The sequence below is a fragment of the Nothobranchius furzeri genome, chromosome 1 (assembly GCF_043380555.1).
Source record: "Nothobranchius furzeri strain GRZ-AD chromosome 1, NfurGRZ-RIMD1, whole genome shotgun sequence".
In the NCBI taxonomy this organism is placed as follows: domain Eukaryota; kingdom Metazoa; phylum Chordata; class Actinopteri; order Cyprinodontiformes; family Nothobranchiidae; genus Nothobranchius; species Nothobranchius furzeri.
The window spans coordinates 5346362-5372796 of record NC_091741.1 but is presented as its reverse complement, the minus strand read 5'-3'; the positions used below and the strand labels follow the sequence as shown (position 1 = coordinate 5372796).

Below are 26435 nucleotides of genomic sequence, written 5' to 3'. Positions count from 1 at the left end.
ATAGATTCTACCTTCTTGTAACGTTTCAGCCTGATTGGACCTTGTTTTCACACAAATGGACCCAGAATGATGTGAAATTGTGCTCCGTGCATCATAATTCTGGCTGCCATTTACAAACCATAAGTGCTAATGACTCCATTCCTTTTTGTGGTTGTAGGAGCTATTAATTGAAGTACTCTAAAACAAACCTGACCTCTCTAGGACATTCAGAAGAAAAGTTATAAGCCGACAAAGGTGTAACTGGACTACTTCTTTAAAGTGACACCAGGCCCGGTGACCTTTGGGACATGGTTTGACCACCTATAGTAATGTGCAATCATCTTGAAATGTTCAGATCACTTACAACTCAATAGATTCTACCTTCTTGTAACGTTTCAGCCTGATTGGACCTTGTTTTCACACAAATGAACCCAGAATGATGTGAAATTGTGCTTCGTGCAACATAATTCTGGGTGCCATTTAAAAACCATAAGCGCTAATGACTCCATTCCTTTTTGTGGTTGTAGGGGCTGTTGATTGGAGTACACTTTGTTACGACCTCAGCCTGGTCTAGGTTCAGGGAGGCCTAACACAGGAACGTGAGAAAAGAAAAGAAACAATCTGACACCAAGTCACAATCAAAAGAAAGTCCTTTTATTAACTAAAGGTGTCCCTAAGGGAGAAAAAAACCTGTTTAATGAAACCAGGAGTTTAATTCAGGCTGCAGGAACAAATGCTGAGGGCTTAAAGTAACTAAAGGAGTAAATAACAATGGGAACGGAAACTCACTGGTTCTGAAAATAAACCAGGAACAACGGAGCTTGCCCGGAGGCCTTACCAAAAGGTCCACAGGTGAATCAACTCACCCACGCAACAGTCAACTCTGTTAGGAGCAAAGAAAACCGGAGCTCAACCGGTTTTCTTATGCGGGTGGAAATTAAACCAGCCAGGGGCAACCGTCCACAAGTTCTCCAACACAAACAATCTTTCACTCCAATCCTCTCTCCAGTCCTCTCTCTGTCAGCCTCAATCCTCTCTCTCTCTCTCTCTCTCGCGCTCTCCTCTCCCTCGCTCTCCTCTCTGAGCAGCGCTGATCTTTATCTGCTCCAGCTGGGTGATTCCTGATGGGAGTCAGCTGCATAGAGTGAAGCCAGGGAGCTGGGCGCTCTCCAAGGTCCTGAAAATGGTGCAGGAATAAGGGTGCGGAGTAGAAGCTGAGTGCTGGAGAACTCAGGGTCCGTAACACCCCCATACCTAAAGTAAAGAAAAATGGTGGAAGTGAAAACAGAATAAAAACACCATTTTTCTCATAATGTGTCTCCCCTTTTTTTTTTCTACCAGAAACACCAAACGCCCACACAGAGACCGAGTCCCCGCCATCTGCCTAACCAAAAACTAACTAAAAATAAGCCTAGCTCTTCATGTGGATTTGGGCGGGCAGATTAAGCACGGTGCAAAAGACACAAAAAAACATAACCAGCAAAGAGAGGTTCTCTTTCTGGAGTGCTCCCGAGAAGGTGAAATGAATCACCAACACTAACCCATGGGCCACAACACTAACAAAATAACAAATAGATTATCCCCTAAAGAGGAAATAATCTCTCCACACTAGCCAGGGGATCTCAGCCGTCTGAAAACTGATCGTGGGTACTGAAGGATCGCGATAAACAATCAGCGATGACATTCTCGGTTCCTTTCCGGTGGCGGCTTCATGTGTTTGCAGCCATCACAGGATGCTTGAGCACCAACATCCAATACAAACGGGACCTTTGGAGACAGTAAAAATGTTAGTGTAGCTACCACAGCAGCAACTTTCTTATAAAAACAATGAGTTGCGAGGTTCGTGGTTAAGCTGGTCGGTTCCAGATGAGTAACAGGATTTTCCGAAGCCAACAGGTCATCCCAGGAGGAAGTGTGAGTAACTATGTTATCCAGATAAATGTTTCACAAAGGAAGTTCTGGCGCCACTAGATGGGTTTGGGTAACCTCATCCAGAACTGGAGTGATGGCAGCGGCTGCGCACACCGCGGCCTCACCGGGTGGTTGTGCAGTAGTCTGAGGAGACAGATATCTTTCTAACATGTTAACATTAGGAACACAAATTTTCCTGCGACGGTCTGTGATGTTTTTAGCTACTGGTTTACACCAATTTCTCAGAAACACATCATTCTTAATAACATAACCAGTAGTTCCATTTATTTTCTTTCCCACATGCTCAAAGCAGTCGGTCAGAGATTTATCAGACCGTTGTTCCACCTCCAAAGAAGCCGGACTTAGCGGAAACATGTTGGACAACACTTCATTTGTGACCAGATGAGTGGAAGAAGTTGTTTCAGCGGGATTAAGAACATCGCTCTGCGAATCGTCAAACAAACTGGAGAGATCCAAAATCTCATGCGCTCTCTTAGCTTGAGATCGGGTACACACACAAGCGGGGAGCACTCCTGCGGGAGTCTCCTCACACTCTCCGGGTGCGATGTTCTCTTTCACCACTGGGGGAGGAATGACCGCACCTCCAGCCAAGTCGTTCCCTAAAAGAAGAGCTACACCTTCCACAGGCAAGGAAGGGCAGACTGCTACGTCACACAACCCAGTAAAAAGTCCACTCCTTAAGTAAATCCTGTGAAGCGGGCGAGAAACAGGCACAGCATTTACTCCAGCCCACAACACGGAAGAGCCGGTAGAGCTCAAGTCATCAAATGGCAACACTTTCTGTGAAATTAACGTCTGAGAAGCCCCAGTGTCTCTTAAAATCTTAACAGGGGTCAGCTTTTCACAGCTTTCTGTAAGAGACACTTGTCCTTCTGACATGAAAGGACCAAAACCACGGTTATTTTCTCCCCACTTGGAGACAAAACCCACGGGCTGCGCAGCAGACCCTCTTTTTTCATTCCTCCGCTTGAGGATTACACAATCTCTCGCGACATGCCCCACCAGGTGGCAATAATAACAGCGAGGTTTCTGAGGACGAGGAGGAGAAGGAGAGTTTCTAAAAGGTGTTACTGACACCGGGCGAGCAGATTCACCCTGATGAACACCACCAACACGGTGCGTCAACACAAACTCATCCGCCAGTAGGGCGGCTGAGGAGAGAGAAGAGACTTGTCTTTCATTTAAATATAATGCCAACCTCTCTGGCAAACACTTCTTAAATTCCTCCAGGAGAATTAGCTCTTTAAGATCCTGTAGAGTTTCAACCTTTGAGGCAAGGATCCATTTCTCAAACATCAGAGCTTTTTCTCTAGAGAACTCAACATAAGTTTGCGTGGAGAGTTTTACATGCTGTGACCGGAACTTCTGACGATAGGCTTCAGGAACCAACTCATAAGCAACAAGAACAGCAGCTTTTACTTTATTATAATCCATGCTGTCAGATAAAGAAAGAGAAGCAATTACCTCTTGAGCCTTTCCGGTTAACTTACACTGCAGCATAGTGGACCACACCTCTTGGGGCCAGTCTAAAGCAGCAGCCAGACGCTCGAATGTAGCGAAGTAGCTGTCAACCTCGCTCTCCCGGAAAGTCGGCACCAGAACAAGGCACTTGCTGATGTCACACTCGTTTCTCTGTTTGTCCATGGACCTCTCGTGCTCATAGTTTGTAGTAGAAGAAACACCTCCTCTTGCTTGGTATTCCAACTCCATACGTTTCAGTTTTAACTTTGTTTCAGCCTCGATCTCACAGCGGCGGATCTCCAGTTCGATTTGCTGCAATCGGGACTTTTCCTCAGCCTCATATTTCATGCGGGCCAGCCTGAGACGAAGACGTGCATTCTCCATACTAGCCGCAGAGGAAGTGGTGGATAAACTCTCTCCTGTGAGCGGCGTCTGCCGCGAAAGAGCGTCCTGTTCATCTGGGACAGAAGGGCGCTCGGGTGCAGCACCCACAGGAACGGGAGTAGCAGCTTTCACAGTCTGTCCATCCTCCATGTCCTGTTTCAGGGGCAAATCAGAAGAGTCATTGAAAGGAGGTTGTAACAAACCTTCCTTTTCCAACGCGGCCATCACAGAATCCTTTAAGTCCTTTTTCAGCAGGTTCTGGATGCCTTGGAGACCGAGGTGTACAGCCAACTCTGCCAGTTCGGTCCTTTTGAAGCTTTCGACCTGGTCCCGAGAAGGGGCAGCCAGAAACTCCTTTAAATTAAACATGCTCACGTTAGCACAACAACACGGGTACTCAAATCACACCACCAATCACGTTAACGTAACAAATGAATCAATAACAAAATAAGATCCCGGACGAGCTCCCAATATGTTACGACCTCAGCCTGGTCTAGGTTCAGGGAGGCCTAACACAGGAACGTGAGAAAAGAAAAGAAACAATCTGACACCAAGTCACAATCAAAAGAAAGTCCTTTTATTAACTAAAGGTGTCCCTAAGGGAGAAAAAAACCTGTTTAATGAAACCAGGAGTTTAATTCAGGCTGCGGAACAAATGCTGAGGGCTTAAAGTAACTAAAGGAGTAAATAACAATGGGAACGGAAACTCACTGGTTCTGAAAATAAACCAGGAACAACGGAGCTTGCCCGGAGGCCTTACCAAAAGGTCCACAGGTGAACCAACTCACCCACGCAACAGTCAACTCTGTTAGGAGCAAAGAAAACCGGAGCTCAACCGGTTTTCTTATGCGGGTGGAAATTAAACCAGCCAGGGGCAACCGTCCACAAGTTCTCCAACACAAACAATCTTTCACTCCAATCCTCTCTCCAGTCCTCTCTCTGTCAGCCTCAATCCTCTCTCTCTCTCTCTCTCTCGCGCTCTCCTCTCCCTCGCTCTCCTCTCTGAGCAGCGCTGATCTTTATCTGCTCCAGCTGGGTGATTCCTGATGGGAGTCAGCTGCATAGAGTGAAGCCAGGGAGCTGGGCGCTCTCCAAGGTCCTGAAAATGGTGCAGGAATAAGGGTGCGGAGTAGAAGCTGAGTGCTGGAGAACTCAGGGTCCGTAACAAACCTAACCTCTCTAGGACATTCAGAAGCCAAGTTATAAGCCCACAAATGTGTAACTGGACTACTTCTTTAAATTGACACCAGATCCGGTGACCTTTGGGACATGGTTTGACCCCCTTAGGAAAGTGCTATCATCATGAAACGTTCAGATCACTTAAAACTCAATAGATTCTAACTTCCTGTAACGTTTCAGCCTGATTGGACCTTGTTTTCACACAAATGAACCCAGAATGATGTGAAATTGTGCTTCGTGCAACATAATTCTGGGTGCCATTTAAGAACCATAAGTGCTAATGACTCCATTCCTTTTTGTGGTTGTAGGAGCTATTAATTGAAGTACTCTAAAACAAACCTGACCTCTCTAGGACATTCAGAAGAAAAGTTATAAGCCCACAAATGTGTAACTGGACTACTTCTTTAAAGTGACACCAGGCCCGGTGACCTTTGGGACATGGTTTGACCACCTATAGTAATGTGCAATCATCTTGAAACGTTCAGATCACTTACAACTCAATAGATTCTACCTTCTTGTAACGTTTCAGCCTGATTGGACCTTGTTTTCACACAAATGGACCGAGAATGATGTGAAATTGTGCTTCGTGCAACATAATTCTGGGTGCCATTTAAGAACCATAAGTGCTAATGACTCCATTCCTTTTTGTGGTTGTAGGAGCTATTAATTGAAGTACTCTAAAACAAACCTGACCTCTCTACGACATTCAGAAGAAAAGTTATAAGCCCACAAATGTGTAACTGGACTACTTCTTTAAAGTGACACCAGGCCCGGTGACCTTTGGGACATGGTTTGACCACCTATAGTAATGTGCAATCATCTTGAAACGTTCAGATCACTTACAACTCAATAGATTCTACCTTCTTGTAACGTTTCAGCCTGATTGGACCTTGTTTTCACACAAATGGACCCAGAATGATGTGAAATTGTGCTTCGTGCAACATAATTCTGGGTGCCATTTACACACCATAAGTGCTAATGACTCCATTCCTTTTTGTGGTTGTAGAGGCTGTTGATTGGAGTACACTAAAACAAACCTGACCTCTTTAGGATATTCAGAAGCCAAGTTATAAGCCCACAAAGGTGTAACTGGACTACTTCTTTAAAGTGACACCAGGCCCGGTGACCTTTGGGACATGGTTTGACCCCCTATAGGAATGTGCGATCATCATGAAACGTTCAGATCACTTACAACTCAATAGATTCTACCTTCTTGTAACGTTTCAGCCTGATTGGACCTTGTTTTCACACAAATGGACCCAGAATGATGTGAAATTGTGCTTCGTGCAGCATAATTCTGGGTGCCATTTACAAACCATAAGTGCTAATGACTCCATTCCTTTTTGTGGTTGTAGGGGCTGTTGTTTGGAGTACACTAAAACAAACATGATCTCTCTAGGACATTCAGAAGCCAAGTTATAAGCCCACAAATGTGTAACTGGACTACTTCTTTAAATTGACACCAGATCTGGTGACCTTTGGGACATGGTTTGACCCCCTTAGGAAAGTGCTATCATCATGAAACGTTCAGATCACTTACAACTCAATAGATTCTACCTTCCTGTAACGTTTCAGCCTGATTGGACCTTGTTTTCACACAAATGAACCCAGAATGATGTGAAATTGTGCTTCGTGCAACATAATTCTGGGTGCCATTTAAAAACCATAAGTGCTAATGACTCCAGTCCTTTTTGTGGTTGTAGGAGCTATTAATTGAAGTACTCTAAAACAAACCTGACCTCTCTAGGACATTCAAAAGAAAAGTTATAAGCCGACAAAGGTGTAACTGGACTACTTCTTTAAAGTGACACCAGGCCCGGTGACCTTTGGGACATGGTTTGACCCCCTATAGTAATGTGCAATCATCTTGAAACGTTCAGATCACTTACAACTCAATAGATTCTACCTTCTTGTAACGTTTCAGCCTGATTGGACCTTGTTTTCACACAAATGAACCCAGAATGATGTGAAATTGTGCTTTGTGCAACATAATTCTGGGTGCCATTTACAAACCATAAGTGCTAATGACTCCCTTCCTTTTTGTGGTTGTAGGGACTGTTGATTGGAGTACACTAAAACAAACCTGATCTCTCTAGGAAATTCAGAAGCCAAGTTATAAGCTCACAAATGTGTAACTGGACTACTTCTTTAAATTGACACCAGATCCGGTGACCTTTGGGACATGGTTTGACCCCCTTAGGAAAGTGCTATCATCATGAAACGTTCAGATCACTTACAACTCAATAGATTCTAACTTCCTGTAACGTTTCAGCCTGATTGGACCTTGTTTTCACACAAATGAACCCAGAATGATGTGAAATTGTGCTTCGTGCAACATAATTCTGGGTGCCATTTAAGAACCATAAGTGCTAATGACTCCATTCCTTTTTGTGGTTGTAGGAGCTATTAATTGAAGTACTCTAAAACAAACCTGACCTCTCTAGGACATTCAGAAGAAAAGTTATAAGCCCACAAATGTGTAACTGGACTACTTCTTTAAAGTGACACCAGGCCCGGTGACCTTTGGGACATGGTTTGACCACCTATAGTAATGTGCAATCATCTTGAAACGTTCAGATCACTTACAACTCAATAGATTCTACCTTCTTGTAACGTTTCAGCCTGATTGGACCTTGTTTTCACACAAATGGACCGAGAATGATGTGAAATTGTGCTTCGTGCAACATAATTCTGGGTGCCATTTACAAACCATAAGTGCTAATGACTCCATTCCTTTTTGTGGTTGTAGAGGCTGTTGATTGGAGTACACTAAAACAAACCTGACCTCTTTAGGATATTCAGAAGCCAAGTTATAAGCCCACAAAGGTGTAACTGGACTACTTCTTTAAAGTGACACCAGGCCCGGTGACCTTTGGGACATGGTTTGACCCCCTATAGGAATGTGCGATCATCATGAAACGTTCAGATCACTTACAACTCAATAGATTCTACCTTCTTGTAACGTTTCAGCCTGATTGGACCTTGTTTTCACACAAATGGACCCAAAATGATGTGAAATTGTGCTTCGTGCAGCATAATTCTGGGTGCCATTTACAAACCATAAGTGCTAATGACTCTTTTCCTTTTTGTGGTTGTAGGGGCTGTTGGTTGGAGTACACTAAAACAAACATGATCTCTCCAGGACATTCAGAAGCCAAGTTATAAGCCCACAAATGTGTAACTGGACTACTACTTTAAATTGACACCAGATCTGGTGACCTTTGGGACATGGTTTGACCCCCTTAGGAAAGTGCTATCATCATGAAACGTTCAGATCACTTACAACTCAATAGATTCTACCTTCCTGTAACGTTTCAGCCTGATTGGACCTTGTTTTCACACAAATGAACCCAGAATGATGTGAAATTGTGCTTCGTGCAACATAATTCTGGGTGCCATTTAAAAACCATAAGTGCTAATGACTCCAGTCCTTTTTGTGGTTGTAGGGGCTGTTGATTGGAGTACACTAAAACAAACCTGACCTCTTGAGGATATTCAGAAGCCAAGTAAGCCCACAAAGTTGTAACTGGACTACTTCTTTAAAGTGACACCAGGCCCGGTGACCTTTGGGACATGGTTTGACCCCCTTAGGAAAGTGCTATCATCATGAAACATTCAGATCACTTACAACTCAATAGATTCTACCTTCTTGTAACGTTTCAGCCTGATTGGACCTTGTTTTCACACAAATGGACCCAGAATGATGTGAAATTGTGCTCCGTGCAACATAATTCTGGCTGCCATTTACAAACCATAAGTGCTAATGACTCCCTTCCTTTTTGTGGTTGTAGGGGCTGTTGATTGGAGTACACTAAAACAAACCTGATCTCTCTAGGAAATTCAGAAGCCAAGTTATAAGCTCACAAATGTGTAACTGGACTACTTCTTTAAATTGACACCAGATCCGGTGACCTTTGGGACATGGTTTGACCCCCTTAGGAAAGTGCTATCATCATGAAACGTTCAGATCACTTACAACTCAATAGATTCTAACTTCCTGTAACGTTTCAGCCTGATTGGACCTTGTTTTCACACAAATGAACCCAGAATGATGTGAAATTGTGCTTCGTGCAACATAATTCTGGGTGCCATTTAAGAACCATAAGTGCTAATGACTCCATTCCTTTTTGTGGTTGTAGGAGCTATTAATTGAAGTACTCTAAAACAAACCTGACCTCTCTAGGACATTCAGAAGAAAAGTTATAAGCCCACAAATGTGTAACTGGACTACTTCTTTAAAGTGACACCAGGCCCGGTGACCTTTGGGACATGGTTTGACCACCTATAGTAATGTGCAATCATCTTGAAACGTTCAGATCACTTACAACTCAATAGATTCTACCTTCTTGTAACGTTTCAGCCTGATTGGACCTTGTTTTCACACAAATGGACCGAGAATGATGTGAAATTGTGCTTCGTGCAACATAATTCTGGGTGCCATTTACAAACCATAAGTGCTAATGTATGGTGTCAGGTTTCCGCCAAAACCCGTGCAAGCGTAGCCAAAACCCGTGCACGCGTATTGTGCACATCGCGCGTGCGAACGGGACTCGCGCGTGGAGGTTAGAACCTCATGAGTGAAAATATACATGGCGAGGAGGTCATTTGTACACTGAGAGGGAGCAAACTGTGTCTGTGAGCGCACAAGGATGTGCACAAGTGACAAACCTGCGTGCGCTCGTTGGCCAACGAGCACACGGCAGAGGAAAACATGCGCGCGGCAGCCTCACTGCGCGCTCGGTGCGGCAGCCTCACTGCACGTGTGGCAGCCTTTCTGCGCGCTCGGTTTCCGATTCTGCTCGCTCGGCTGTTGGGAGTTTTGGCACTCTGGAGGCGTGGAAGAATTAAAGTGCCAGAAACTGAGCAGTTGAACTTTCAATTTGAGAGCAGAATTTCATATCAAGAGACCATCTTTTTAATTTCAGAATACTATTTTATATTATTGCTCTCAAAACTTGTAATGCTTGCGCTCAAAATGTCTGCTCTCTTTCAAATTCACTCTGTTCTCCTTCAAATCTTTGTTTTTGCGCTCAGATTTAACCTTCTTACACTGGTATTGTCTTCTCATGTGACAACTTTTTCTCTACACGGATCAAAACTCCTCCCACAAGTCTGTCCCCTGCTCTCACGGATCTTGTCTGCTCTCGCTCAAAACTTAGAAGTACAATCTCCTAGCAACCGCTCAGCCAATAGAAAGACTTGTGGGACTGGGCGGGAACAAACCTCTTTGGGGTGCGCTCGTTTTGCGCTCTGTGGATTTTCCTGTGTGGCTGCCGCATCTGCGCACTAACAGCCTGGCTAATACCCGCTCTGATCTGGAGCGAGAGTTTCACCTGCACCAGCAAAATGGACCAGAACCAACAAGACGCTCAAGTAAGTTATTTTTCAAGGCTACTAGCTGCAGTTTATTCCATAAAATTGTTTTGTTATGCTACTTTTTACGACTCCTCACATTTAATATTGCAACAGGGGCACATAGCTAGGTGGATTAGGGTCCTACATGGAATAAAATGTCCGGTGTTTTATCCAGGAACTGGGGATCGAGTTATGAGGGGCTGGATATGTGTCAGGGAAAGATCCAAAAATGTTTTCTAGTGCCGTATTCCCCAGAGTTGGATAAGTGAATGAAAAAGGATTGTTTTAACCAGCGCAGTAATTCTTATCTGCCAGCAGTCTGTCTGCTTTAGATGAGAATAAACCATGTAACTTAATGGGAGGTAGTAGCATTTTGTGTGCAAAACTGTAAAATTACTAAATTATGATACCAGTTATTCCTGTTGAGCTCAATAATCATGTTGACTGCAAATGAAAAGTAAGAAGTAACACATTTGCAGGAGCCAATTTAGACAGTAGACAAATTTTCACTTAGGGTGGAATATCCCTTTAAATCAAACTTCAAACATGCACGTTAGCAATATACAGAATATTTTAATTACATTTCATGTTAATCATTATTGTTTACTTAACAATGATTGTTGGTCACTGATTTAAAAAAATGTCTTTAATAGGTTTCCTGTCCATTGTGTGATAAGAATTTACTCAGGAGTCTATACAACTGCATGCCAGCTTTTGTGGTGAAGGAGGAAGAGGACAGGTGCATGTTTTTACCCATGCACGTTGTACACAATATGTTATGAGAGTTTAATCTTTTTTTTTGTTTGTTTCCACATCTGAACAGCATCATACTGGATGTGGATGACTCTTCCAAGCACTTAATCTGGTTAGAATTTTTACAAACATTTGTGTTAATGTGTAGGTTTTAAAATAAATAATAATAAACACAATGTTGTTGTCAATAGCTTATCAGACATCCTGAAGTTCCTACAAGAAAGAGTTGACAACACTAAAACCTTTAACATAATGTGACAAGGGACGACCTTTACCAGAAAGGTCTGAAACAGCGGGCCAGACAGAAGCAGGCTTCCCCCAAAAACCAGCTAATTGTTTCCTTTATTGGAGAACACGACATTGATGAAGGAGCACTACGCCGAGAGTTCCTAACTGGTATGTATTCCTTGCTAATGTCAACATACCAACTTTGAATATAGTTGAAAATGGCAAACTGTCATTTCTTTTTTCCCAATAGAAATGATGCGAGGCCTTGAGTTGAACTTATTTGAAGGAGTTTCATGCAAAGGCAAAACCCCAAATATAGTATCTCTTACTACCAGGAAAACAGATACAGGTATGTACAGTATGATGCTGCTCTGCAGTGTAACTTGGCTTGTTTTGTGTTCAGGATCTGTGGGGAGATCATTGCCACCAGCTTGGTTCAAGCAGGACCAGCACCGAATTTCTTTTCTACTTGGTCTTACCATTTCTTGCGTCATGGACAAATAACAAATGAAGATGTGCCAGAGGTGACTGATACGGCAATCCAGAACCTGATTCAGGAGGTAAATTAAACAGAATAATTTATTTTCTGTAAATTGTACTAACAAGTGTTTCTGATTGAAGGTCGAACGTGCCGAAGAAGACGCACTGACAGACCTTTCTGATGCCATTGTAGCATGTGGCTACACTGGTCAATTCACAGCAATTGCAAAAGGGCCATCATTGAGTAGGCTATGTTAATGTAGCATTAAACAAGTCATGCAATTTTTGAAAATTGAGTTATTACAAGTTCATTATTCTTTTTACTAGGGCCATCAGTTTGCATTCGGTGATGAGACTCATACCGATGCTAAGTCAGCTTAGAGAAGGACTGGCCATCTAGGGTTTGGATGAGCTGTTGCCACAACACCACCAGGCACTTCAGCCCCTCTTTCTTCCTGGGAACCTTAAACAGGTAAGTACAAATTCTTTAGGCCTCTGCAAAAAAAATATGTCCATTACAAAAACATATAGGAAATGCAGAGAAGCTGAAGCTGTTTTTGTTCCATCAACAGTTCTAATCGATTCTTATAAAAATACTAAGAATCAAATCGATTCACAAGTACAATAATCTGTTTGTTTAACAATGTTTGCCCCAATTTATTTTTTACAGCTATCATTTTTTTTACAGACATCAATTTTAAGTTTTCTTTAAGGAAGCTATCAGATGTATTTTTTATTCTAATATCATGGCAATGAAGTTTTACATATTTTTTAGTGGTATACATCTTCATTTTCTTATATTAATTTAGCTCTGCAGGATAAGCAGAAGCAGCCCTAACAGTTTTATCTTTTTAATTCACAGTATTTTTAAAAAACGTCTTTTGTAGGTGGATGCTGACTTCGTGGTGGAGGCACTAGCTCCTCAGTACAGTGACAATGGATCAGTAAGACACAAAGGAAGTGGACATGATCAACTTTTTGCAGGACCTCTTGCAAAAGCTGGAAGAAGGAGGTAGCCACAGAACCATGCAGGATTATTCCACTTTTACTGCTCATAATGCTTAGCTCTTTTTAAAATTGTTATGTTCAGTGCCTTGTGCTCCTGCAAAGGCAGTGGAAGGTGTTACATAAATAAAAATTGATTGATTGAGAAATTTTTGAAGTGTCAGAGAGACCATTGTGTTTCACTCAATCCCCCATCAAATAAAAAAAATTTAAAAATAAATTATAAATATATTTGTTTTGAAACTGATTTAGCCATTACACCTTAATTACAGAGAGGTAATCAGTACCTCAATCATGTTAGTGACACACTGATTTTTTTTTCACCCTTCAGGAACAGATGACCAAGATGGGAGCCCATCAGATGGCTGTGGAGCAAAGCAGTTGTCAGTGCAAGGATTTTTTTCAGTGGGTTTCAGGCCAGGCACATTTGCCACTAACAGACACAGAAAGAGAATTTTACAAGATAACTAAATGTTGATCACGACAGTACCACCCGGTATGGACCACACTTAATCACCTTACCTACATGGCACGTTACTACATACACTGACTTTGAAAGTCAGCTTACTCAGGCAGTCTGTGATAGATTTGATTTTAGCAGACATTAAGTGAAAACAAGATGGCCACTGTTCTGGGTTCAGGTTACTGTATAATGGTTCAAATTTAACTTTGAATCCAAAAAGACAAATGGTTTTGTTAAATAATGTAATGTTTTGGAGCTAGAAAGCGACATTGTTACATGAATCCATAAAGTTAGGCTTATTGCCATTTCAAATACATGTTATGTATTTCTTTTGTAACATTAATAAAAGCACTGGAACTGATCTCTTGATTTTTTATTTCAAGTACACATTAATCTGACAAAGCAGCATTAACATATTCTCTGCACAATAGATAAAAGTTCCTTAGTGTTTGAACGCTCCCAATTTTGTGCCAGTAGCAACTGCAGTTCAGCATCTTAGGTGTGTTCTTGCTGTGTCTTTCTAAATCCATGCTTTCGTTCTTTTTTAAACACAGAAACAGTTTTGTTTACCTGTTAGTAGCTACAGTTTCGCCGACGGCTGCCGGCTTCATCAGGCTGACGCTGTTGGTGGCGCGTCACTTCCTTCTCCGTTTATCTGCGGGCAGCAGAGACAACTGCCCGCAGATAAACGGAGAAGGAAGTGACGCGCCACCAACAGCGTCAGCCTGAAGAAGCCGGCAGCCGTCGGCGAAACTGTAGCTACTAACAGGTAAACAAAACTGTTTCTGTGTTTAAAAAAGAACAAAAGCATGGATGCAGTTCAGCATGCTGCTCTTCAGTGAGGGGACTGTCGAACTCCGGGACCACAGCAGCACCGTCCACATCTGGGCTGTACTCTGCAGCAACATCCCAGTCGATGTCTGGCTCTTGGAAATCCTGACATTACAACAAGAGAACAATGATGATGTTTCTATATTGAGCTGCAATTTGTCAACAAATAAGCAAAATTTCCTAAATTTTAATAGAAACCAAATTATCACATTGTTGTGCAGGATTACTATATGTCAAAATTAGATTTAAAAAAAATTACAAATAGCAGGGACAAGAATAACAAAAATTCAAAATGGTTTTGATTTAGAACTTTTACTATTTTGCAGGGGTGTAATTGTCATTTACTTGCATCACCGTAATTAAGTACAGTTTGCAATTTAAAATGTTTAACCTTTAGTAGGTTTTAGGGCTGGTTGATGAATAAAAGCATATTAATTTAAAAAAATCTAATCGATCGATAGATAATTATTTCAAAATTTTAAAACCGTAGAAGAGAATATATATTGAATTGCATCCCTGGCCATTTTATGCTATTTCTTTAAGCGACAGTCTGTAGTTTTCTGCCACTAGGGGGCAGTACGTACCTAAATCATAACAAACAAGCTACATTTTTGTGTTCCGTGATGAGCCTACCAATGAATAGCCGTAAAGGCCACCAAAAAAAGCACTGGGAGTGTTGCAGCACAATTTTTTTACGGGCTAACTACCTTGTCAGATCGTTCAACCTCCTGCAAAATGACAACAGGCACATCGGACTCCCTTTCATCAGTCAGCAGTAGAGAAATGCCATATTTCACATTCAGTATCTTTTAAAGCGGCGTTCAGTATGTTCATAGAGCTCCTCATTTAGCTTCATGTTTGTGTTTCAATCTTTATTGAAATAATTTTTTTAACTTCCTGTAGAAAGCAAGGAGATCGTGACGTAACAGTTTTTTTTATTTTTATATAACTTTATTAACAAACAAAGCTTACAGGCAGATGTAACTGCTGGTTGTTGGAACTGTGAGCTGCACAAAAACAGGCATAGTTGCTCCAATGACTGGATTCAAATTGGGTTTTGGAGTTAGAAACCTACTCAATATGGCGGTGAAGCAGTTACTCTCCAGCAGCCAATGATGTCTATGGTACGGCTTATGTACAGAGAAACATGCTGTCTAAAGCCTGGTTCATGCTTCTCCGTCAGCTCCGCAAGGGACAGACACGCACGGATTGACGGAAGTGTTTTGCTCTCATACTTCTCCGTCTCCTGGAGAGTGTTGCAAAGCAATTCCTCGGCAGGACAACAGAGGGCGTAGCGCTGTTCTGTGGTATCCTGTCATGTATTGGTCCAAGATAATGTGTTTATATTGTATTTTTTGTGTATATAAGAGACTTTTAACACGGACATATTTGTCTCTCATTCTCCTCCACCTCTTCATGCGCTCTCTCATTCTCCTCCACCTCTTCATGCGCTCGCCACCTCTAAACCCACGTTTCCTGTCATTTCCGTCCACAAATAAAACGCTTGCTGCGCATCTTCTCTCTCCTCCAGTCACGGGGGAACTAAAAGTTCATGTTTTTAGAGTTTTTTCGCGAGGTATTCTTCAAGCTGCTCCGTGTCTGCTGCTTGTTATTCTCGGCTCTCTTTATGTTTTTGAGGGTGCAATGGCGGCGCTGTAAACAACAGCGGCATCCTGACCAATCACAAGCTTGCGTTGTCTGTCTCGACTGACGGCTGTTTAGAAAAGAGAGCTTTACTCCGTCCGTCCTTGCGGAGCTCTCCGGCAGGCACGCAAGGACGTCGCGTGTCTCCGCACTGACGCAGACGGAGAAGCATGAATCAGGCTTAAGGCTACGTTCACATGGCAGGTCTTAAAAATCCATTCAGAATTTTTGAGTAAATTTAATGTTTTGTGTGGTTGTTCACATTATAACTGAAATACAACAGCAAACACTCTCCTGCGTTAACGTTAAAAGTACAGAAGAGAACAAGAACTCACACACTAGGAGCTCTGTGGAGTCTGAACTGAGAGGTGGAGCTGTGATCCCAAGAGCTTCACTGACAGACTTCATCCACAATTCCAGGATCACACCTGTCAAGTCTCCTGTTTTGAGCTGGAAACTATTTTTAAAACTAAACTATTTTACTCCTTATTCTCACAGTCGTCCCATGTTAGTATTTTCCCTCACTTAAGCCGCTTTCACATCTGGGTCGGCATGGATGCGTTCGGAACCAAATGTTTTGTTCGCATATGGCTCACATGTGTGTATTTCGTTCTAAGGAGACTTTTTTTTCCAGACTACTTCCCTCGGAGGTCCGACTGGTGCCGAGCAGACACTATGGACTGATTGGCAGCTGAAACTCACACCTACCGCCTCCTATTGGGGAGTTGGATCAAACACCGGGGGGTTTCCGCATATGCGATTACTTTTCATCCTGGTTGCTGTTTAGCCCACATGAAGCACTGAGCTGCTGTCACCCGCTCCGCAGCAGAGGAGGACAGCAGTGTGTGTGTGTGTAGCAGCGGTTATAAGGACACGTCTGCAGCGGAGGACACTACAGCGCTGAAGTAGGAAGGATTAGAGGAGAGCAGATTATTAGAGAAGCGCAGTGTGTGTTGGTGCAGTGGTTTGATGAGGAATTATTGTTTAGCATAGGCGGACACCGCAGACTTCTTCCGCGCGTCTTTACCGCCGCCCACATGCTCGGGGATTTCCGCATTCCTGAGAAGCCCTGGGAATCACATGTGAACAAGAAACCACCCGTTCTATTCCGAACTCACGTGGCTGAGCCCCGACCATAGCAAAGCATCAAAAAACGGAACCAGAAAAACTTTTAGCGCTGAACTCACCTTCAAAATTAAATGTTAACCCTAACGTTTACAGTTGAAGCCATTACAACATGTTTGAGGTAATTTGGCCACTCCGGCTCTCTGTAGTGGTTTCCCAATTACACGAGGGAGGGAGGGGTAAACAGAACTCCGTTGGTAACCACGGTGAACAGGCTTGATGAAACATGAACGAATATCCCCAAATAATTAAAAACCATGAAGCCAAATGCAAAGTTTAGGGCAGAACATTGACCCAGAGGTTTTCTGATTGAGCAGATTTGTGAGAATACATGAAATGACCGCTTAGAGACGGAGCAAGCTAGTTGCTAGCTTATGTGGCTTGACTAGTTATATCAATACAAAGTCATCTTGTTTCTCGTTAAAAATTATATTTATAATTTTAAAATATCTATATATTGCCCAGCCCTAGCTGTAGCCTATACTACACTGCTTACATTATTTCAGAATTTAATTTCACTATGTAAAAAAAAAAAAATACAGTCAATTGCAGAAAGCCTCTTTCTAAGATGAATAATAAAGCATCATTGGAATAATTTAATTTCAAACCACTGAATAGACCAATGCAGATGTCAAATATTTACATTTCTACACTTAACTTACCTTGACATTTCTTGATGAACTGTAGACCGAGGGATAGTCTGTTAAGGTGTTGTCGCTGGTGTTGTGCGCTGTGGCACAGTTGGTGTTTGTTGCGGGCCCTCTGCTTGTAGATGAGCATTCAGTAAATCCATAAGGTTTCTCGTAACTTCTCGGACGGAACCAGTCTAAAGAAATACAACAAAAAACACAGAAAAAGTTGTATTTGGTTATACAGCAAATGGGAAACACCTACAAATTGAAAAAAATTGTAATTGGCTTGCACATTTATTGAAATTTATCAAGTCCAAGGCCTACAAAGCACTTTACACAACAGCCACACCCTTTTCACATGCTTACAGTGGTGATAAGCCAGATAGTAGCTACAGCTGCCCTGGGGCACACTGACAGAGGCGGGCCTGCTGAACACTGGCACCACCGGTCCCTCCGACCACCAACAGCAGGCAAAGTTGGTTAAGTGTCTTGCCCAAGGACACAACAGCAGCACTCTCTGGTTGGAGCTGGGATGGAACCTGCTGTTTATCTGGCCCTGACCCACGCCTGTTCCCTGACCATGCACCAACCTGCTTCCCTGGATTACCATGAGAATTTCAGGACTAAACTTTTAATAAAGCTTTTACACATTTTCTTATTTTCTGGTGTCATTACAGGTCCTCCACCTCAGCCATTACATTCATTTTCCTCTACATCTTCTGTGGTTTAACATGCAACAGTGAATTGTGCTGCATCATGGTACCACAGACTGTGTAATACAACATTTCGCGCATTTCACAGAAAACAAATGTTAGTTCGCTTACACCAGAAATACAACCTTACTCATTGCTGAGACTTAGAAACAGAAACTGTTTTTGTTTTGTTACTGCTTATGTAACCCCAGACTCAGTATTAGTAAGTTAGGCTCATTATGTTTAAAGACCAGCGGCTAAGTTTGACAGGATTACAAAAAGAAATAATGCAAGTGCAAAATGAAATGGAAGGAGGCAGGAATTGAGCAAAAATAGAAATTGTTATTTTGTTGGGGAAATTACTACTGGATTACACTCACTTAACATAGCATTAATATTTTCAGAAACATACCAACAGATTGAAAGCTAGCTGACGCGCCAGTCAGGGCAGGTGTTGTGTCAAAATGTGTTTCCCTATCAAAAACGGTTTTCTCCTACGGCTTTGGTCAAAATTTTCCATCGTTCAATTATAACGAGTTCCACTTTTTAATAACATTCTCTTACTTTGATGACCCATCTTGTTCATTACAGCGCGAGAAAAACATTGGGATATATTTATGTCGATGGATGAAACACATTTTAATAGTTAGCAGTTAGATGAGGAAACAATGTTCATGGAGTAAACGCTAACGAATAACTACTGTAATGTCCAAAGAGCTAACTATTAAAAACAAAGGTGGGAATACTAAACAAAAAACATCTACACTAGGTCCAGAGCTAGCATTGGGGACGAGTGATATGTTAGGGTAAAACTCAAATCTGCTGAGGCCATTTTATGAAAGTTGTAGCTATAGTGAATAACCTAATCCACCTAGCTATGTGCCCCTGTTGCAATATTAAATGCGAGGAGTCGTAAAAAGTAGCATAACAAAACAATTTTATGGAATAAACTGCAGCTAGTAGCCTTGAAAAATAACTTACTTGAGCGTCTTGTTGGTTCTGGTCCATTTTGCTGGTGCAGGTGAAACTCTCGCTCCAGATCAGAGCGGGTATTAGCCAGGCTGTTAGTGCGCAGATGCGGCAGCCACACAGGAAAATCCACAGAGCGCAAAACGAGCGCACCCCAAAGAGGTTTGTTCCCGCCCAGTCCCACAAGTCTTTCTATTGGCTGAGCGGTTGCTAGGAGATTGTACTTCTAAGTTTTGAGCGAGAGCAGACAAGATCCGTGAGAGCAGGGGACAGACTTGTGGGAGGAGTTTTGATCCGTGTAGAGAAAAAGTTGTCACATGAGAAGACAATACCAGTGTAAGAAGGTTAAATCTGAGCGCAAAAACAAAGATTTGAAGGAGAACAGAGTGAATTTGAAAGAGAGCAGACATTTTGAGCGCAAGCATTACAAGTTTTGAGAGCAATAATATAAAATAGTATTCTGAAATTAAAAAGATGGTCTCTTGATATGAAATTCTGCTCTCAAATTGAAAGTTCAACTGCTCAGTTTCTGGCACTTTAATTCTTCCACGCCTCCAGAGTGCCAAAACTCCCAACAGCCGAGCGAGCAGAATCGGAAACCGAGCGCGCAGAAAGGCTGCCACACGTGCAGTGAGGCTGCCGCACCGAGCGCGCAGTGAGGCTGCCGCGCGCATGTTTTCCTCTGCCGTGTGCTCGTTGGCCAACGAGCGCACGCAGGTTTGTCACTTGTGCACATCCTTGTGCGCTCACAGACACAGTTTGCTCCCTCTCAGTGTACAAATGACCTCCTCGCCATGTATATTTTCACTCATGAGGTTCTAACCTCCACGCGCGAGTCCCGTTCGCACGCGCGATGTGCACAATACGCGTGCACGGGTTTTGGCTACGCTTGCACGGGTTTTGGCGGAAACCTGACACCATACTAATGACTCCATTCCTTTTTGTGGTTGTAGAGGCTGTTGATTGGAGTACACTAAAACAAACCTAACCTCTCTAGGATATTCAGAAGCCAAGTTATAAGCCCACAAATGTGTAACTGGACTACTTCTCTAAATTGACACCAGATCCTGTGACCTTTGGGACATGGTTTGACCCCCTTAGGAAAGTGCTATCATCATGAAACGTTCAGATCACTTACAACTCAATAGATTCTAACTTCCTGTAACGTTTCAGCCTGATTGGACCTTGTTTTCACACAAATGAACCCAGAATGATGTGAAATTGTGCTTCGTGCAACATAATTCTGGGTGCCATTTAAAAACCATAAGTGCTAATGACTCCAGTCCTTTTTGTTTTTGTAGGGGCTGTTGATTGGAGTACACTAAAACAAACCTGACCTCTTGAGGATATTCAGAAGCCAAGTTATAAGCCCACAAAGTTGTAACTGGACTACTTTTTTAAAGTGACACCAGGCCCGGTGACCTTTGGGACGAGGTTTGACCCCCTTTGGAAAGTGCTATCATCATGAAACGTTCAGATCACTTACAACTCAATAGATTCTACCTTCTTGTAACGTTTCAGCCTGATTGGACCTTGTTTTCACACAAATGGACCCAGAATGATGTGAAATTGTGCTCCGTGCATCATAATTCTGGCTGCCATTTACAAACCATAAGTGCTAATGACTCCATTCCTTTTTGTGGTTGTAGGAGCTATTAATTGAAGTACTCTAAAACAAACCTGACCTCTCTAGGACATTCAGAAGAAAAGTTATAAGCCGACAAAGGTGTAACTGGACTACTTCTTTAAAGTGACACCAGGCCCGGTGACCTTTGGGACATGGTTTGACCACCTATAGTAATGTGCAATCATCTTGAAATGTTCAGATCACTTACAACTCAATAGATTCTACCTTCTTGTAACGTTTCAGCCTGATTGGACCTTGTTTTCACACAAATGAACCCAGAATGATGTGAAATTGTGCTTCGTGCAACATAATTCTGGGTGCCATTTAAAAACCATAAGCGCTAATGACTCCATTCCTTTTTGTGGTTGTAGGGGCTGTTGATTGGAGTACACTTAAACAAACCTAACCTCTCTAGGACATTCAGAAGCCAAGTTATAAGCCCACAAATGTGTAACTGGACTACTTCTTTAAATTGACACCAGATCCGGTGACCTTTGGGACATGGTTTGACCCCCTTAGGAAAGTGCTATCATCATGAAACGTTCAGATCACTTACAACTCAATAGATTCTAACTTCCTGTAACGTTTCAGCCTGATTGGACCTTGTTTTCACACAAATGAACCCAGAATGATGTGAAATTGTGCTTCGTGCAACATAATTCTGGGTGCCATTTAAGAACCATAAGTGCTAATGACTCCATTCCTTTTTGTGGTTGTAGGAGCTATTAATTGAAGTACTCTAAAACAAACCTGACCTCTCTAGGACATTCAGAAGAAAAGTTATAAGCCCACAAATGTGTAACTGGACTACTTCTTTAAAGTGACACCAGGCCCGGTGACCTTTGGGACATGGTTTGACCACCTATAGTAATGTGTAATCATCTTGAAACGTTCAGATCACTTACAACTCAATAGATTCTACCTTCTTGTAACGTTTCAGCCTGATTGGACCTTGTTTTCACACAAATGGACCGAGAATGATGTGAAATTGTGCTTCGTGCAACATAATTCTGGGTGCCATTTACAAACCATAAGTGCTAATGACTCCATTCCTTTTTGTGGTTGTAGAGGCTGTTGATTGGAGTACACTAAAACAAACCTAACCTCTCTAGGATATTCAGAAGCCAAGTTATAAGCCCACAAATGTGTAACTGGACTACTTCTCTAAATTGACACCAGATCCTGTGACCGTTGGGACATGGTTTGACCCCCTTAGGAAAGTGCTATCATCATGAAACGTTCAGATCACTTACAACTCAATAGATTCTAACTTCCTGTAACGTTTCAGCCTGATTGGACCTTGTTTTCACACAAATGAACCCAGAATGATGTGAAATTGTGCTTCGTGCAACATAATTCTGGGTGCCATTTAAAAACCATAAGTGCTAATGACTCCAGTCCTTTTTGTTTTTGTAGGGGCTGTTGATTGGAGTACACTAAAACAAACCTGACCTCTTGAGGATATTCAGAAGCCAAGTTATAAGCCCACAAAGTTGTAACTGGACTACTTTTTTAAAGTGACACCAGGCCCGGTGACCTTTGGGACGAGGTTTGACCCCCTTTGGAAAGTGCTATCATCATGAAACGTTCAGATCACTTACAACTCAATAGATTCTACCTTCTTGTAACGTTTCAGCCTGATTGGACCTTGTTTTCACACAAATGGACCCAGAATGATGTGAAATTGTGCTCCGTGCATCATAATTCTGGCTGCCATTTACAAACCATAAGTGCTAATGACTCCATTCCTTTTTGTGGTTGTAGGAGCTATTAATTGAAGTACTCTAAAACAAACCTGACCTCTCTAGGACATTCAGAAGAAAAGTTATAAGCCGACAAAGGTGTAACTGGACTACTTCTTTAAAGTGACACCAGGCCCGGTGACCTTTGGGACATGGTTTGACCACCTATAGTAATGTGCAATCATCTTGAAATGTTCAGATCACTTACAACTCAATAGATTCTACCTTCTTGTAACGTTTCAGCCTGATTGGACCTTGTTTTCACACAAATGAACCCAGAATGATGTGAAATTGTGCTTCGTGCAACATAATTCTGGGTGCCATTTAAAAACCATAAGCGCTAATGACTCCATTCCTTTTTGTGGTTGTAGGGGCTGTTAATTGAAATACTCTAAAACAAACCTGACCTCTCTAGGACATTCAGAAGCCAAGTTATAAGCCCACAAATGTGTAACTGGACTACTTCTTTAAATTGACACCAGATCCGGTGACCTTTGGGACATGGTTTGACCCCCTTAGGAAAGTGCTATCATCATGAAACGTTCAGATCACTTACAACTCAATAGATTCTAACTTCCTGTAACGTTTCAGCCTGATTGGACCTTGTTTTCACACAAATGAACCCAGAATGATGTGAAATTGTGCTTCGTGCAACATAATTCTGGGTGCCATTTAAGAACCATAAGTGCTAATGACTCCATTCCTTTTTGTGGTTGTAGGAGCTATTAATTGAAGTACTCTAAAACAAACCTGACCTCTCTAGGACATTCAGAAGAAAAGTTATAAGCCCACAAATGTGTAACTGGACTACTTCTTTAAAGTGACACCAGGCCCGGTGACCTTTGGGACATGGTTTGACCACCTATAGTAATGTGCAATCATCTTGAAACGTTCAGATCACTTACAACTCAATAGATTCTACCTTCTTGTAACGTTTCAGCCTGATTGGACCTTGTTTTCACACAAATGGACCGAGAATGATGTGAAATTGTGCTTCGTGCAACATAATTCTGGGTGCCATTTAAGAACCATAAGTGCTAATGACTCCATTCCTTTTTGTGGTTGTAGGAGCTATTAATTGAAGTACTCTAAAACAAACCTGACCTCTCTAGGACATTCAGAAGAAAAGTTATAAGCCCACAAATGTGTAACTGGACTACTTCTTTAAAGTGACACCAGGCCCGGTGACCTTTGGGACATGGTTTGACCACCTATAGTAATGTGCAATCATCTTGAAACGTTCAGATCACTTACAACTCAATAGATTCTACCTTCTTGTAACGTTTCAGCCTGATTGGACCTTGTTTTCACACAAATGGACCCAGAATGATGTGAAATTGTGCTTCGTGCAACATAATTCTGGGTGCCATTTACACACCATAAGTGCTAATGACTCCATTCCTTTTTGTGGTTGTAGAGGCTGTTGATTGGAGTACACTAAAACAAACCTGACCTCTTTAGGATATTCAGAAGCCAAGTTATAAGCCCACAAAGGTGTAACTGGACTACTTCTTTAAAGTGACACCAGGCCCGGTGACCTTTGGGACATGGTTTGACCCCCTATAGGAATGTGCGATCATCATGAAACGTTCAGATCACTTACAACTCAATAGATTCTACCTTCTTGTAACGTTTCAGCCTGATTGGACCTTGTTTTCACACAAATGGACCCAGAATGATGTGAAATTGTGCTTCGTGCAGCATAATTCTGGGTGCCATTTACAAACCATAAGTGCTAATGACTCCATTCCTTTTTGTGGTTGTAGGGGCTGTTGTTTGGAGTACACTAAAACAAACATGATCTCTCTAGGACATTCAGAAGCCAAGTTATAAGCCCACAAATGTGTAACTGGACTACTTCTTTAAATTGACACCAGATCTGGTGACCTTTGGGACATGGTTTGACCCCCTTAGGAAAGTGCTATCATCATGAAACGTTCAGATCACTTACAACTCAATAGATTCTACCTTCCTGTAACGTTTCAGCCTGATTGGACCTTGTTTTCACACAAATGAACCCAGAATGATGTGAAATTGTGCTTCGTGCAACATAATTCTGGGTGCCATTTAAAAACCATAAGTGCTAATGACTCCAGTCCTTTTTGTGGTTGTAGGAGCTATTAATTGAAGTACTCTAAAACAAACCTGACCTCTCTAGGACATTCAAAAGAAAAGTTATAAGCCGACAAAGGTGTAACTGGACTACTTCTTTAAAGTGACACCAGGCCCGGTGACCTTTGGGACATGGTTTGACCCCCTATAGTAATGTGCAATCATCTTGAAACGTTCAGATCACTTACAACTCAATAGATTCTACCTTCTTGTAACGTTTCAGCCTGATTGGACCTTGTTTTCACACAAATGAACCCAGAATGATGTGAAATTGTGCTTTGTGCAACATAATTCTGGGTGCCATTTAAAAACCATAAGTGCTAATGACTCCATTCCTTTTTGTGGTTGTAGGGGCTGTTAATTGGAATACTCTAAAACAAATCTGACCTCTCTAGGATATTCAGAAGCCAAGTTATAAGCCCACAAATGTGTAACTGGACTACTTCTTTAAAGTGACACCAGATCCGGTGACCTTTGGGACATGGTTTGACCCCCAATAGGAATGTGCGATCATCATGAAACGTTCAGATCACTTACAACTCAATAGATTCTACCTTCTTGTAACGTTTCAGCCTGATTGGACCTTGTTTTCACACAAATGGACCCAGAATGATGTGAAATTGTGCTTCGTGCAACATAATTCTGGGTGCCATTTACAAACCATAAGTGCTAATGACTCCCTTCCTTTTTGTGGTTGTAGGGACTGTTGATTGGAGTACACTAAAACAAACCTGATCTCTCTAGGAAATTCAGAAGCCAAGTTATAAGCTCACAAATGTGTAACTGGACTACTTCTTTAAATTGACACCAGATCCGGTGACCTTTGGGACATGGTTTGACCCCCTTAGGAAAGTGCTATCATCATGAAACGTTCAGATCACTTACAACTCAATAGATTCTAACTTCCTGTAACGTTTCAGCCTGATTGGACCTTGTTTTCACACAAATGAACCCAGAATGATGTGAAATTGTGCTTCGTGCAACATAATTCTGGGTGCCATTTAAGAACCATAAGTGCTAATGACTCCATTCCTTTTTGTGGTTGTAGGAGCTATTAATTGAAGTACTCTAAAACAAACCTGACCTCTCTAGGACATTCAGAAGAAAAGTTATAAGCCCACAAATGTGTAACTGGACTACTTCTTTAAAGTGACACCAGGCCCGGTGACCTTTGGGACATGGTTTGACCACCTATAGTAATGTGCAATCATCTTGAAACGTTCAGATCACTTACAACTCAATAGATTCTACCTTCTTGTAACGTTTCAGCCTGATTGGACCTTGTTTTCACACAAATGGACCGAGAATGATGTGAAATTGTGCTTCGTGCAACATAATTCTGGGTGCCATTTACAAACCATAAGTGCTAATGACTCCATTCCTTTTTGTGGTTGTAGAGGCTGTTGATTGGAGTACACTAAAACAAACCTGACCTCTTTAGGATATTCAGAAGCCAAGTTATAAGCCCACAAAGGTGTAACTGGACTACTTCTTTAAAGAGACACCAGGCCCGGTGACCTTTGGGACATGGTTTGACCCCCTATAGGAATGTGCGATCATCATGAAACGTTCAGATCACTTACAACTCAATAGATTCTACCTTCTTGTAACGTTTCAGCCTGATTGGACCTTGTTTTCACACAAATGGACCCAGAATGATGTGAAATTGTGCTTCGTGCAGCATAATTCTGGGTGCCATTTACAAACCATAAGTGCTAATGACTCTTTTCCTTTTTGTGGTTGTAGGGGCTGTTGGTTGGAGTACACTAAAACAAACATGATCTCTCTAGGACATTCAGAAGCCAAGTTATAAGCCCACAAATGTGTAACTGGACTACTTCT

General features: G+C 42.1%; 1 protein-coding gene and 1 long non-coding RNA gene across 8 annotated transcripts; one reads left to right on the top strand and one right to left on the bottom strand.

Moving 5' to 3' along the window:
- Positions 1-776: 776 nt before the first annotated feature.
- LOC129157067 (uncharacterized) lies at positions 777-4201 on the bottom strand. Its single transcript, XM_054736221.2, has 2 exons — positions 3376-4201; positions 777-1746 (listed from the first exon to the last, which is right to left on the bottom strand). Exons 1-2 carry the CDS (start codon positions 4123-4125, stop codon positions 1651-1653), a joined length of 846 nt encoding a protein of 281 aa, XP_054592196.2. The 5' UTR covers positions 4126-4201; the 3' UTR covers positions 777-1650.
- Positions 4202-9405: 5204 nt separating this feature from the next.
- On the top strand, positions 9406-12600 carry LOC107385520 (uncharacterized). Of its 7 annotated transcripts, XR_011521327.1 has the most exons (6): positions 9406-11155; positions 11235-11439; positions 11522-11572; positions 11675-11831; positions 11893-11995; positions 12079-12599. It is a non-coding gene; the product is annotated as an uncharacterized lncRNA (long non-coding RNA). The 7 variants fall into 7 exon arrangements; XR_011521326.1 differs by having other exon boundaries at positions 11675-11995; positions 12079-12600; XR_011521323.1 differs by having other exon boundaries at positions 9406-11029; positions 11114-11155; positions 11235-11995; positions 12079-12600.
- Positions 12601-26435: the final 13835 nt, after the last annotated feature.